The 13,501-nt window shown below is 39.0% G+C and overlaps 2 protein-coding genes across 3 annotated transcripts in view; both read left to right on the top strand.

Annotated features, from left to right (window-relative positions):
* The window catches only part of kiaa0319l (KIAA0319-like ortholog), a 31,629-nt gene extending 21,221 nt beyond the window's left edge, over nucleotides 1-10,408 (top strand). Inside the window, exons 12-22 of one of the 2 annotated variants that reach the window (XM_063013350.1) lie at nucleotides 468-591; nucleotides 710-842; nucleotides 1,803-1,951; nucleotides 2,449-2,600; nucleotides 4,768-4,906; nucleotides 5,007-5,166; nucleotides 5,970-6,112; nucleotides 6,217-6,339; nucleotides 6,438-6,528; nucleotides 8,366-8,454; nucleotides 8,983-10,408. In XM_063013350.1, coding sequence (XP_062869420.1) covers nucleotides 468-591; nucleotides 710-842; nucleotides 1,803-1,951; nucleotides 2,449-2,600; nucleotides 4,768-4,906; nucleotides 5,007-5,166; nucleotides 5,970-6,112; nucleotides 6,217-6,339; nucleotides 6,438-6,528; nucleotides 8,366-8,454; nucleotides 8,983-9,128 — 1,449 coding nt within the window. In that variant the 3' untranslated portion in view covers nucleotides 9,129-10,408. Of the gene's footprint in view, nucleotides 1-467; nucleotides 592-709; nucleotides 843-1,802; nucleotides 1,952-2,448; nucleotides 2,601-4,767; nucleotides 4,907-5,006; nucleotides 5,167-5,969; nucleotides 6,113-6,216; nucleotides 6,340-6,437; nucleotides 6,529-8,365; nucleotides 8,455-8,931 lie in introns of both variants that reach the window. The other variant, XM_063013343.1, reaches the window with a different exon arrangement.
* cap1 (CAP, adenylate cyclase-associated protein 1 (yeast)) overlaps nucleotides 1-13,501 on the top strand; it is a 43,653-nt gene that overhangs the window by 16,985 nt on the left and 13,167 nt on the right. The gene's annotated exons all lie outside the window — the stretch shown is intronic.

Genomic DNA, 13,501 nt, shown 5'->3' with positions numbered 1-13,501 from the left:
TGCCACAGATTCTAATTGTATAATTTGCTACAGTGTTGTTTTCTGTAGCTCTGTGAATCCCTTAAATAAGTCACGTACAAACCAAAAAAAATCTTTATTCCTCCTCGTACTAACTTTAAGCCAGATAGTGTTTTTTGGGCATCCACGAAACCTTGGGGACCCAAAATATGTAGCCTCCGACTGACAATTATTCAGCTAAAGTTGTGTTCAGAGGCAGCTTATAACTTTTTACTACAATATCTTTGCTGCTTATATCGGCACTTGATCCAGTTCTGTAAGCTTGTGAGGATGTATAAGGATGTACTTTTAAGAATTATACAGGTGTCCACAATAAAAGCACTCTTTGGTTTACCTGGCAGGTCTAGCAGAGCAGACGTTTGACAAACTGACCTATTTTTAATAGTGCTTAGATATTTGAGAGAAATAGTAATATAGTCTTGTTAGATTAACCAATCTTGTTAATATAGGGAGTACGGACACCGAATCTTCAGCTGTCTGCTATGCAGGAGGGAGACTACACCTTCCAGCTCACAGTCACCGATTCAGCTGGACAGCAGGACACGGCACAGGTCACCGTCATTGTGCAGCCAGGTAAGCATCTCCCAACCTGATGAGCATCACTCGCCACCGTTAGCCTGGTGTAAAACCACACTTTAAGAGCTTTGCGGTTTGTAATTGAGCTGCACTGCTGTGGATTATTTTTCCTCAGAGAACAATAAGCCACCAGTAGCAGATGCTGGGCCAGACAAGGAACTGACACTTCCTGTTGATCATACCACCCTGGATGGCAGTAAAAGCAGTGATGACCAGAAAATTGTCACTTACCACTGGGAAAAGACCAAGTAAGTAGTTAACAACTGTTACCTCTTAATTCATTTATACCAACACAATATTGCTTTTAGTGTTTTATCAAAAAAGAGTTAAAGATGAATGGTCTGCATGAGCCAGACAGTAGCTGTATTTTTATATTAGTAACCTTTTCTACAAGCCATAAAGCCAATTTATATACAGTGCTCAGTATATGGGAGAGGGTGCTGCCACTCTGCTTGGTTAGGGCTGAAATTGTGCAGCAGCAGGAAAAGTTACAATAGAGTAATTGCATATTACTAGATTGGGGGGAAAAAAGCAAAAATAGATTTTTATTCCCCCAAAAAATAAGCATTAATCAATCAGCTACACACTAACTTGAGCTGAATTTATTTTGGCTTATACAATGAACTTTAAATTGTAGTGACCAAGAAATATAGATTTTTTTATTTATTGATATTAGCCTGGGCCAGTGATAGCTCAGTGGTTAAGGTACTGGACTAGTAAACAGAAGGTTGCCGGTTCAAGCCCCGCCACCACAAAGTTTCCACTGTTGGGTCCCTGAGCAAGGCCCTTAACCCTCAATTGCTCATCATGTTCCGCTCATTGTGTAAGTCGCTTTGGATAAAAGCGTCTGCTAAATGCTGAAAATGTAAATGTAAATGTAGCCTCCAATCTTCTTGGAAAGTTTATTTTTTACAAAATGTTGTATTGTCTAGGGGAATTTGTGCCCATTTAGTCAGAGGAGCATTAGGTTAGAAGTTGACTTGGTTGAGAAGGCCAGAGGTTGAAGTCAGGTCTCTGTGCTGGCCACTGGAGTTCCGCCACACCAACCTGTCAAATTATGATTTTGTCATGCTGAAACATATACAGTGTATTATTTAGTGTACTTATCTCATACCTCTAGTAATCAGGCAGCATTTGCAATTTAGTAAAGTTAGGATTATTCATGTTTTATTCAGTGGCCTTGTTTTGTACCTGCAACAATGACACAGGGGTCCAGATGGTGTGAAGATTGATGATGAAGATAGTGCGATTGCCACAGTGACAGAACTAAAGGTGGGAACGTACATTTTCACGCTAATGGTGACAGACGAAAGGAATCTGCAGAGTTCAGACACGGTCACTGTGATTGCTCGTGAAGGTATATAGATCATATTTTTAAAAAACATGACAAATAATAACTACTGCTAGGAAATATGATAAAGCACTTATTGCAATAAATTCTTAAGGTTTTTGTGCTTCTTTATACTATTGCATTATAAACCAACTATACTCTTGACTTATCAACTAGAACATTAGGTCCCAGTTTTTAGGTCCCAGACATGTGGGGTAGGGGTGTTAGTCTACCGCAAGGGATCCTGGAAAAGAATGTGTATGGCACACTGAGGTGGTGCCATATTGTGAAAAACTGGAAAAACCTGAAAGGCTGCATATTTTTCTGTATGATTTAATATATAAAATTCATCTTTCTAGTGTGTAACACATTCTGATTTCAACCTCAGCGATACTAAATATCCTCATACATGTTTACAGAGAAAATATCTTTAAATATAGACATTTTAGCTATGTCTTCCACTCCTACAACTGCCCAGCAGGTCCATGTACTTTAACAAAGTCTTTCACTTTTTCTAATGTTAGAAATGGACCAACCACCTGTAGCCAAAGTGCTGTCTAGTGCTCCAGTCACTTTACCTGTCCGCACAGCAATCCTGGACGGCTCCCATTCCTCCGATGATAAAGGAGGGATCACTTACCTCTGGACACGAGATGACAGCAGTCCAGCAGCTGGTGTAAGTATAGAAATTATTTCTGATGTTATGTTAATAATAATGTAGTAGGAAATAACTACAGAGTAAGCTCATTCTAACTAAACCCTGCTGTTGTTTAGTGATTGGTGGGACTTTAGGGAGAAGGATTTGACAAACAATTTACTTCAACATTTACCTGTACAGATGGTTCTGGACATGTTTCTGTATAGCCTGGATCATTATATAGGAGATTTGGAAAGCCAAATTTATTTTAAGTAAATCTAAGACCTTTATTTTGAGGTCTGAGCATTACAAATCCAGTATGATTGTCATTTCATCCTGTCAAGACAATAGACAGAGCACCAATCCATCACAGGAATTCAGGGCTTAAAAAGTTGAGACGATGGCAAAACATTTGTACTTTAAAGTTGGGCTTGGAAACAGTTAGGCTTTGTACACAGAACCTACTAGTGCTGGACAATAATTCGATATCGATATATATCGCGATAGAAAATGTTTCAATAACGGTGATATGATTTTTAAACAAATTCGAACGATATACAGTATATTACGTCAGCTTTGCCGGTGTTACTTTTTTGCGGAAGCATTTTTGCACGCAGGTGTTCCCACAGGGACGCAATTCAACAGCACACCTTAAGTAGTTCTCCATAAAAACAGTGCAGTAATACACTCAACATAAATGTCAACCACCAACACAATTACAGAAGAAGTACTACTACTGAGTACTAATGATACTTAGTAGTTATACTAAGTTATAATACTTATTAGTTGTGGCGCGCTAAGAGTAAAGGCACCAACGGGCTCTGCGTGTTCCACTGTTGCCAGATTGGGCGGTTTTCCTCTAAATTTGGCGTTTTTTCCCCGAAAAACAATTGAATGGAATTTAAATAACACTTCTATTTAACAGAAAATATTCAGTTTTAAGAAGCCCCAGCATTGTAGAAGGATATTAAAAGTAAAGTCAATTTTCAATGCTGATTTGGCTTAATAGTGCTGGTCAGAATGTGTCATATTCTTGAAAGAAAATTAAAATTTGTTTTCCATGCATTCACACTGGCATGTTCTGGGGTTCAAATGAGTCTCATCAGTACACACAAGTTTGAAGTCAAATGATCAAGTATTGCAAAGGAATATCTTTGAAATTCTTCCTCATAATGTTAAGGTCATAGGCTATATTTTAGTTTTTCACTTGTCAGGGAAAATGAGAAAAAAAATATAAAGCTTATTATGCTAGGCTTGATGTAATTCTACATTACATTCACTGCCTGTATAGGTAAACAAGTGAGTGAACAAAACATTACTAGATCAACAGCCACTTGCCACATACAAAAAATAAGGTATCAGACAGTTTCTGTGCCACCCCTGTGTGAGCAATGGTCTCAGTCTGGCCACCACTATGAAAATTGTCTGGCTCCGCCACTGTACACAGTTGAAAAAGAAGCAGACGGAATAGCTGATAAGAGAGGAAGGACTAATTCAGTGGTTACTTCAGTGGTGTATTCAGCTTTATTCAGTATTATTCATATCGATATCGGAATTATATCGTATCGACCGAAAATAGGAGTTATATCGTGATTGAAAATTTCTCATGTGATATGGCTAAAATTGATGTGTGTCATTTAATATGGTTATATTAAACACCTAAATACAAAAGCAGATTTTACATTTATGAACACAATGCTGTTCCATAGATTAAAATGTAATTAATTGATTAATGACAAAACATTATATCATGAAATTAACAAACATTGACCAGGTATGTGTGAAAGCTGGTAGCATTTTTGCCACAAAGCTTTTTGGTCCTAGAAAAGTAAGTTTGGTTCTCACCCTACAGTTCCAGTAGGTGAAGTGGCTACTCCAAATTGCCCAGAGATTATTGACTAAATTGCTTGAGGTTTTTGTGACCTGATTTGTTTCTGTACATGTGCTCATTTGTTGTTACTAAATTAATTTATTAAACAAATAAAATCATGGAAAAAATAACCTTTGCACACAAAATTGTGTTTATGGCAGCAACAAAAGACACAAAGGTTTATTTTAAGTAAAACTCTATTATTTCTAAAATAATATAATGATCTATGAAAAGATGCACTTAAATTACATTATATAAACAAATGAATTACAATTACAGTTGATGACCCGCAAGCTTTGTTTGACACCCCTTGCTTATATGATTTGTGTTTGGTAGGATGTCTTAAACAACTCTGACCACCGGGCAGTGCTGTTTCTCAACAACTTGGTGGTGGGGAAGTACAGCTTCACTTTGACAGTGACCGACAGTAAGGGTCAGAGCAGTAGTGACAGAGGCACTGTGGAGGTTCGCCCAGGTTAGTGCCTGTATGAGTTTGGATGTTTGATGAATACTAAACAGCACTTTAATGCAATACATTGAAATATATAATATTTAAGTTTTGTCTCTGGTGATAGATGTGTTGGAGCGGGACCTGGTGGAGCTGGTGCTGGAGGTGGCTGTATCTCAGGTGTCCCACAGACAAAGGGACATGCTGCTTAGACAGGTGGGTGTTCTGCTCGGCGTACTGGACAGTGACATCATCGTAAGGGAGATCAGCGCCTTCAACGAGCACAGGTCAGTTCTGCTACAGCATGGTGGCCACTCTGTCTGAATAACGTAAAGAAATAATGAGGAACAGTCTTGCATATGAGTAAACAGTCCTGCATATGTGGTGCGGCATGGCCAGGATTGCAGAGGCACCAAGATGGATTGGCATTCTGTCCAGGGTGTGTTACTGCATTGCACCCAGTGATTCTGAGGACACTGGACCCACTGTGACCCTAAACAGTGGTAAATACATGAAAATAAATGAATGCAAATAGATCATGTAATAAAAATGTCATGGAATGGCTTCACTTTATTATATTTGTGCAATTAAAGTATACTGGTCCTTTTTATGCAGTGTAGCCTCTATATTCATTTATTTTCAACAACCACTTTATCTTGGTCAGGGTTGCGGTGGGTCCAATTTTACTGGGGAACTGGGAGCAAAGCAGGAATACACTGGCACAGGGTACTAATCCATCCCAGTGCTTTGACCATCCTCCCCCAGACATACCCAGTCATCTCTGTGTAGGTTCCCGGTGGCTGATACCACCTCTGAAATTCGAACCCAGAGCGTAATGGACTGCTGTGCCACACAAGCTCCTAGATTATATATATTAATAGGTTCTTAACACAACAGTTGGTCATGTCTGCAGGAGTGGAGGCCAAATGAGCTGGGCCAGTGGGCTAGTGTATTAGACTGCTTTGCCAAATGCCCTTACTCTACATAATTTTATTATGCTTATAAGAAATTATTATGCCATGTATGTAATTAATTGTACTGTTTATATAATTCACTGATCTGTGTATGTGTATTTTCCACCTTTACCCAGCACTCGTATAGTATTTTTGGTGTCCGGAGGACCTGGGCGCCAACCTCTGTCTGGTCACAGTGTTGCCATAGGACTCCGTAACAAACTGCGCAAGCAAAAGAATGACTTCCTTATCTTTAAGGCCTGGCGGGTGGACACAGTCAGTGAGTGGTGATAATCTCTTACATATGCTGTTAGCTGACATCTGAGAGGGCATTATACTGTTATCTATAAATGTTTTATGGTGCATGTTGTGCTGTGTGTGTAGTTTGCCAGCTGAACTGCTCCAACCATGGAGAGTGTGACCCGTTTACCCGCCGTTGTGTGTGCCACCCTTTCTGGATGGAGAACTTTATCAGAACCCAGCTGGGAGATGCAGAAAGTAACTGTGGTGAGAATTTAAGACAAATGAATGATATGTACGATTGAGTACTAAATATGTTAACAATTTAAAAAAAAATTTATTTCTGGATTTTCTGTTTCTTTCAGAATGGAGTGTGTTATATGTGACTATAGCATCATTTATGATTGTGGTTGCCATTTCAACTTTGATATGGGGCCTGGTCTGCTGTTGTAACAGGTACAGAAGAAATTACCAATTTTAATTTCTGATTTTAAAGCATTGGACTTCATATGCAAAGTTTACTGTGTCTGTATTGTCATTAATTAATTATCTTTTATTACTGCAAGCAAACATGAGACCTGTTTTCACTTGAAACACTCAATCTTTGTTACTTCTCTCCCTAACCATTAAGAAATCATTCTAAGAGTATTTTAATTCAGCTGAATTCAAGTTTGACCAGGCTATGATGGAGGAAAGGTTGTATGGGATTTCTTTTGACTGCCTATGTGATAGCTGCCAATTGGTGGGGGATTCATATGGGGCATAGTGTGACTCTCTATACCTGATATATACAAGGGTTCTTCAAAAGGGTTTTTTTAAACTCTACTTATTAAGAATTTCAAAAACAAATTATATCCCTTTTTCTACACAGTCACCTGCCAGTGCATTTTTCCCAGCGTTTTTGCTTGAGCATGTAGCCACGCTGTTTTCACATCATTATCACATAAAAATCTTCTTCCCATTAAAGCTTCTTTAAGCGGTTCAAAAAAGTGGAAATCAGATGGCACTAAATCCGGACTATAAGCATCTCTCAGTCTCTCAGACACGACCAATTACTACTCCTCCCACCCTCACCGTTTCCAATGAAAATATAAAAGTGTGGAAACTTTTTGAAGATCCCTTGTATTTTTACCGTTATTGGCAGTAACAGCTGCAATCAAACATTTGGCCTACTCATCTTTGCAGAGTTGTTTTAATTTGGCTTTACTGGAGGGTTTTTGAGCATGAACTGCCCATTTATGGTCTTGCCACAGCATCTTGATGGAATTCAGGTCAGGACTCGTCCACTTAAAAACCTTAATTTTGCTTCCTCTGAGTCATTCAGAGCTGGTCTTACTTGTGTTCTGCTATAGATCATGGACTGACAGGCGGACATTCTCCTCTAAGAGTTTCCTATAGAGAGCAGAATTAATAGCTCCATCAATTATGACAAGTTGTCAGGGTCCTTTGACTCCTCAGTTCACAGATTATTATCCCAAAAGTCTTGAAGATCATTTAGATTTTTTGGCAAATGTAAGACAAGAAGACTTTGTGTTCTTTTTGGTCAGCTGTGGGTTGCACCGTGCAGCTCTCCTAAATGGCAATGTTTCTCTGGGTTCTTTTGTGACCTTCTGGATGAGTCGTCAAATTTTGGTAGGCCTTCCAGTCCTGGAAAGGTTCACCATTGTTCCAAGTTTTTGTCATTTGTGTTTAATGGCTCTCACCATGGTTTACTGGAGTCTCAAAGCCTAAGCAATGATTTTGTAAACCTTTCCAGACTGGTAGATTTCAGTGACTTTGTTTTGCATCTGTATTTGAATGTCTTTAGAACAGAGCATTGTGTGCTTCTTTTGAATCCATCTAGCCTGCTTCACACTGGCAGACAGGTTCTACCTAAGTGACATTTAGATTAAACAAGTCATCATGTCTGGTTGTGGCTGGTGAAATTGTTCCCACTTGTCAGTTGAATTTGGTTCACTGGTTGATGTAGCAGCTAATTGGGGGTATTACGTTTTCACAATTGTGTGTTTACTTGGGATTTCTCTGTCTAATTATAAAAAGTAGTTTGATGATTGGAAACACAGAAGTGTGAAAAATATGCAAAAGCAGAAGAAATTGGGAAGAAGGCAAATTTTCACAACACTGTATATGTTTAAGATACTTCCTTTAATGTATTTACCATTACATTTTCTCATTTACTCAGTGCATTAGATTTGGGGAGTGTGGAAGTTAGCATTAGATGTCAGCTTAATATTATACCTTTGCAAAAATAGTAAAACATTTCTGTATTTGCATGTGTGTGTGCTTTGAGTAGACGCAGGGGTAAAGTCAGACGAAAAAGTCGTTACAAAATTCTAGAGGGAGATGACCGTGACAGCATGCAACTCCATCCACCTAGAACAGGTAAAACTTTTTAAACAAATAAAAAAAAAACTTGCTTGCACACCAGGGCTGACATCTCAAACTTGTTGGTTTGAATCTCAGCTCTGCTACACATACAGCGATTGGCTTGTTGTTTAAAGGGATGGTGCTGGAGGGGATTCCTTATAACTGATGCAATTAAGACCTCTGCTGGATGATTGCTGGCGCCTGCACAGAGGCGAGGGATAATGTGGACAGGGTGTGTCTCTCTGAACACAAAGCTGATCCACATATGAAGCCGTCTCGTGCAGGTGAAAAGATGCAGTCGGCTACTACACACGTGTCGGAGGGTCATGTGTTAGTCACGGCTCTCCTCAGTCAGACTGGAGGTTGACAGCAGTAGAGAGGAAGCGTAATGCAATCTGGTTTTAGATACGACTAGATTGGGAGAAAAATTAAGGGGGAAAATGCAAACAAAAAAACATTATAACATTATGATTTATGTTTTCTATTATCTAGGCCGGCTGAAGTCAGTCCTTACACCTTCTTCATCTGCTCTCATGCACTCAGATTCTGACCTGGACAGTGAAGATGGCCAGGCAGGAGTTCCTTGGACTGACCGAGAACGTGGTCATCTGCTGCGGCCCCAAAACGGCTCTTTGCGCAATGGCCAAGGGCCCCACAAATCTAAAAAACAGAGAGAAGAGCTTATATAGCAGTATGAAACACTTTGCTATTTTCAACTGATTTTATTTTGAACAACACACATGTAGTCACACTGGCGAATCTTAGCTGTCTCTTAGGAAAACCATTCAGGACTCCATATTTGCCTCTTCCACTGCCATCTCATACTGGAACCCTCCACCCAATCTGAGCCAGGAGACAGGTTGATTCCTTAACCAGAGTGTTTGTCCCTTTTTGCTGTCTTTATCCTATATGTTAGGAAAATCTGGAGTTATGTACTCCTGATATCAGAATGTATTGTTTTAAAGGGAAATGAAGAAAGCCTGCTGGAAAAAAAAAACCTTGATCAGAACTTAGTCGCTCTCTGAAAGAGACACTCCATCCTAATGCTACATCGCACATTGAGGACAACTGAGCATGTCCGGCCATCATCAAGTGAGAAGTCCTTTTCTAAGCACTGCCCTCAACATCTACACAGCTCTCCTACCTAGATGGCAATAGTGCAGACCAAGCTTCTTCTCGGGGCTGCACCCATTATCGCCAAGTTGTATGACTGCATGTATGAATGTGTGGTTGTTTTATTGAAAATAATGCATGTATTATATCAGGTCGTGTGGCCTTTGTGGCAATGTATGTACCAGAAGGAGTTTATTAAACTCGTCACCTAAATCACCAGCAACCATATAGTGATGTGGCTTACCACAGAGTGGAAAATTCACTGGATGTAACACTGGACCTCACCCTCGGCTTTTTGTCCAAGTTTCTTCAAATTAAATGGAACAGGTGAAGAAAAGCTGAGCTTGGCACTCATTTTATGATACTGACTGCTTAAACATAGATGCCAACTTTGTCTTGTCTGATTTACATTTGTTTTAACCAGTCACTTGGTTTTAATGAACTTGATGATTTTTTTGAAGGATGCTGATGGTCAGTTTAAGAATGCCTTTGATAAAGGCTTTTTGGGATATATGTGATATGTGATTGAGACTACTTTTCCTGTGTTTTTTATATTAGTAAAATACAAGAGTATATTAACTGGGCTACTTGAATGCATCATCCAAATGTTAGAATATTTTAGGGCAAGCATTGTATAGGCCCTTATATTTGATTTAAGCACCATGATCCAATTAATAATAAATGCTGCTTATGCAAATGTATGAATGGAAAATATAGACCCCTTTACATTTAGGGGAAGGAAAATGATCATTTTATTCTCAGTGGTTCAGTAAAGGAGTCCCTGTGTTATGTGAATCAATTAGTTACAAATGGATTTTTCTGAGGAAAATTAAAATAAAATAATTTTAAAATTTAATATTTCTGGTTTTGTGTGTGTTATTTTTCTAACAAACTGACATTGTTAGTCATAAAAATCCTGGTATAAGAAAAGATATACCCATCACAAATCACACCAATAGTGTCATGACATTTTATACACTATTTTGTATATAGCATGTGGTTTGAGACAGATTGCTTGAATGCAAGTGTATTTAACTACTCTTGATTGCACTAGGAAAATAATAGACTCCTTCAAAAGGGTATGAAACCTGCATGCCTTAAGGCCAACCTCAAACTGCATAGAGACTTGTGGACCTTGGATGTTATTGTATTATTAATTTAAATATTGTGATGGTTCATAATATTATTTAAAGCTTTATTCCATTCCATTCCAGGTATTAAAGGTAGTGTTGTATTCAGTCACCCTGAAGTGTATTTAACATAACACTTGTATGTTTACAAAAAAAAAAAGCTTACTTAAACTACATACCCAAAATTCTGAACATTTATAACATTATTATTAATATATAATACAATAATTGTAATAATAATAATTTCTCTCCAACAACAGCTCTATCTTGGCATGAGAACAAGGTGAGGGATACACACAACTATTCAAAAATTAGATTAAAACAGCTGAATAATCAATCAAACTGAAATATAAAAATAATTAATAAAACATTCTTATTGAAACATTTGGGGAAATGTATCATTGTTTTCAGCAAACTGTTTGCTGGCTTTCTTGTGCGTCAGCTTCCTTCTGGGATGACGACCATGCAGACCGAGTTGATGCAGTGTGCGGCGTATGGTCTGAGCACTGACAGGCTGACTTCCCACGTCTTCAACCTCTGCAGCAATGCTGGCAGCACTCATGTGTCTATTTTTTAAAGCCAACCTCTGGATATGACGCCGAACACGTGGACTCAACTTCTTTGGTCGACCCTGGCGAAGCCTGTTCCGAGTGGAACCTGTCCTGGAAAACCGCTGTATGACCTTGGCCACCATGCTGTAGCTCAGTTTCAGGGTGTTAGCAATCTTCTTACAGCCCAGGCCATCTTTGTGGAGAGCAACAATTCTATTTCTCACATCCTCAGAGAGTTCTTTGCCATGAGGTGCCATGTTGAATATCCAGTGGCCAGTATGAGAGAATTGTACCCAAAACACCAAATTTAACAGCCCTGCTCCCCATTTACACCTGGGACCTTGACACATGACACCAGGGAGGGACAACGACACATTTGGGCACAATTTGGACATGTTCACTGTGGGGTGTACTCACTTATGTTGCCAGCTATTTAAACATTAATGGCTGTGTGTTGAGTTATTTTCAGAAGACAGTAAATCTACACTGCTATACAAGTTGTACACTGACTACTCTAGGTTATATCCAAGTTTCATGTCTATAGTGTTGTCCCATGAAAAGATATAATGAAATATTTGCAGAAATGTGAGGGGTGTACTTACTTTTGTGATACACTGTATATTAACAAATGAAATGAAGTTGACCAAACAAAACATGATTTATCATACTGTCTGCAATCAAATAAAAGTCAAAGTAAATGTGAAAAACACTGCTGGGTTTTTATAAATAAAGAGTAAGACACACATACGGTGGTGTTAAAAAAAATAGCAGTCCAACACCATTAACCTGATAAATCACTGTTTTTAGTAGAAGTGATGTTTCTACATAGCAAAAAATGTACTTGAAAGTGTAGTAGAGTAATGAAAACAAAACAAACCCAACAATTAGGACATGCATGCCACTCATTCTGAGTAATGGAAGCATTGATTGAAAGGGGGTTGTTCAAAATAATAGCAGTGAGGAGTTCATTTACATTTACATTTTCAGCATTTAGCAGACGCTTTTATCCAAAGCGACTTACACAATGAGCTGAACACGATGAGCAATTGAGGGTTAAGGGCCTTGCTCAGGGACCCAACAGTGGCAACTTGGTGGTGGCGGGGCTTGAACCGGCAACCTTCTGTTTACTAGTCCAGTACCTTAACCACTGAGCTATCACTGGCCCAGTTCAATTGGTGGTCATTCATTCTGCAGAAGAACGGGTGTCAATTTTGGCCCTTATTTAAGGTAGGAGGGTGGCAAATGTTGCATAGCTTGCTCAAAGCGCATTTCTTTCTGAAATACTGGGTAAAATGGGTTGTTCCAGACACTGTTCTGATGAACAGTGTACTTTGATTAAAAAGTTGATTGTAGAGGGAAAAACATAGACACGTGCAGCAGATTATAGGCTGCTCAGCTAAAATGATCTCAAATGCCTTCAAGTGACAACCAAAACCTGAAAGACGCAGAAGGAAGCGTGGAACTACTGTTCGACTTGATCAAAGAATAGCCAAAATGGCAAACATTCAGCCAGTGATCACCTCCAGAAAGATCAAGGAACATCTGAAGTTACCAGTGAGTACAGAAGATGATTAAGTGAAGCCAATTTACCAGCAACAACTCCTTGCAAAGTCCCGTTGTTAAGAAAAAGACACGTCCTGAATGGGTTAACATTTGCCAAGGAACACACTGACTGGTCCAAAGAGAAATGGCTCAACATTTTGTGGACTGATGAAAGCAAAATTTTTCTTTTTGGGTCTAGTGGCTGTAGACAGTATGTCAGACGATCACTGAGCACTGAATTCAAGCCACAGTACACTGTGAAGACAGTAAAGCACGGTGGTACAAAATGATGATATGGGGATGTTTCTCATACCATGGTGTTACGTCTATTTATCGCATACGAGGAATCATGGATCAATTTAAATATATCAGAATACTTGAGGAGATCATGTTGCCCTATGTGGAAGAAGAAATGTCCTTAATATGGGTGTTTCAACATGACAATGACCCAAAACATCTTGGTTACAGACAAACAAGATTGAGGTAATAGAGTGGCCAGCCCAATCCCCTGACTTCAATCCCAGAGAGAACTTGTGTTCTGATATCTGAAACGTGTTTTTTTGAGGCAAAACCCAAAAATGCATAAGAGCTGTGGAATGTAGTCTAATCATCCTGGACTGGAATACCTGTTCAGAGGTGCCAGAAGTTGGTCGACTCCATGCAACACAGATCTCGGAAACAATTGTTATGCCACTAAATATTAGTTCAGTAATTTAAAGTTAAGTA

Source organism: Trichomycterus rosablanca, chromosome 2 (genome assembly GCF_030014385.1).
Source record: "Trichomycterus rosablanca isolate fTriRos1 chromosome 2, fTriRos1.hap1, whole genome shotgun sequence".
Classification (NCBI taxonomy): domain Eukaryota; kingdom Metazoa; phylum Chordata; class Actinopteri; order Siluriformes; family Trichomycteridae; genus Trichomycterus; species Trichomycterus rosablanca.
Note: the sequence above shows the minus strand (reverse complement) of the source record. Positions and strands in the feature narration are given on the sequence as shown.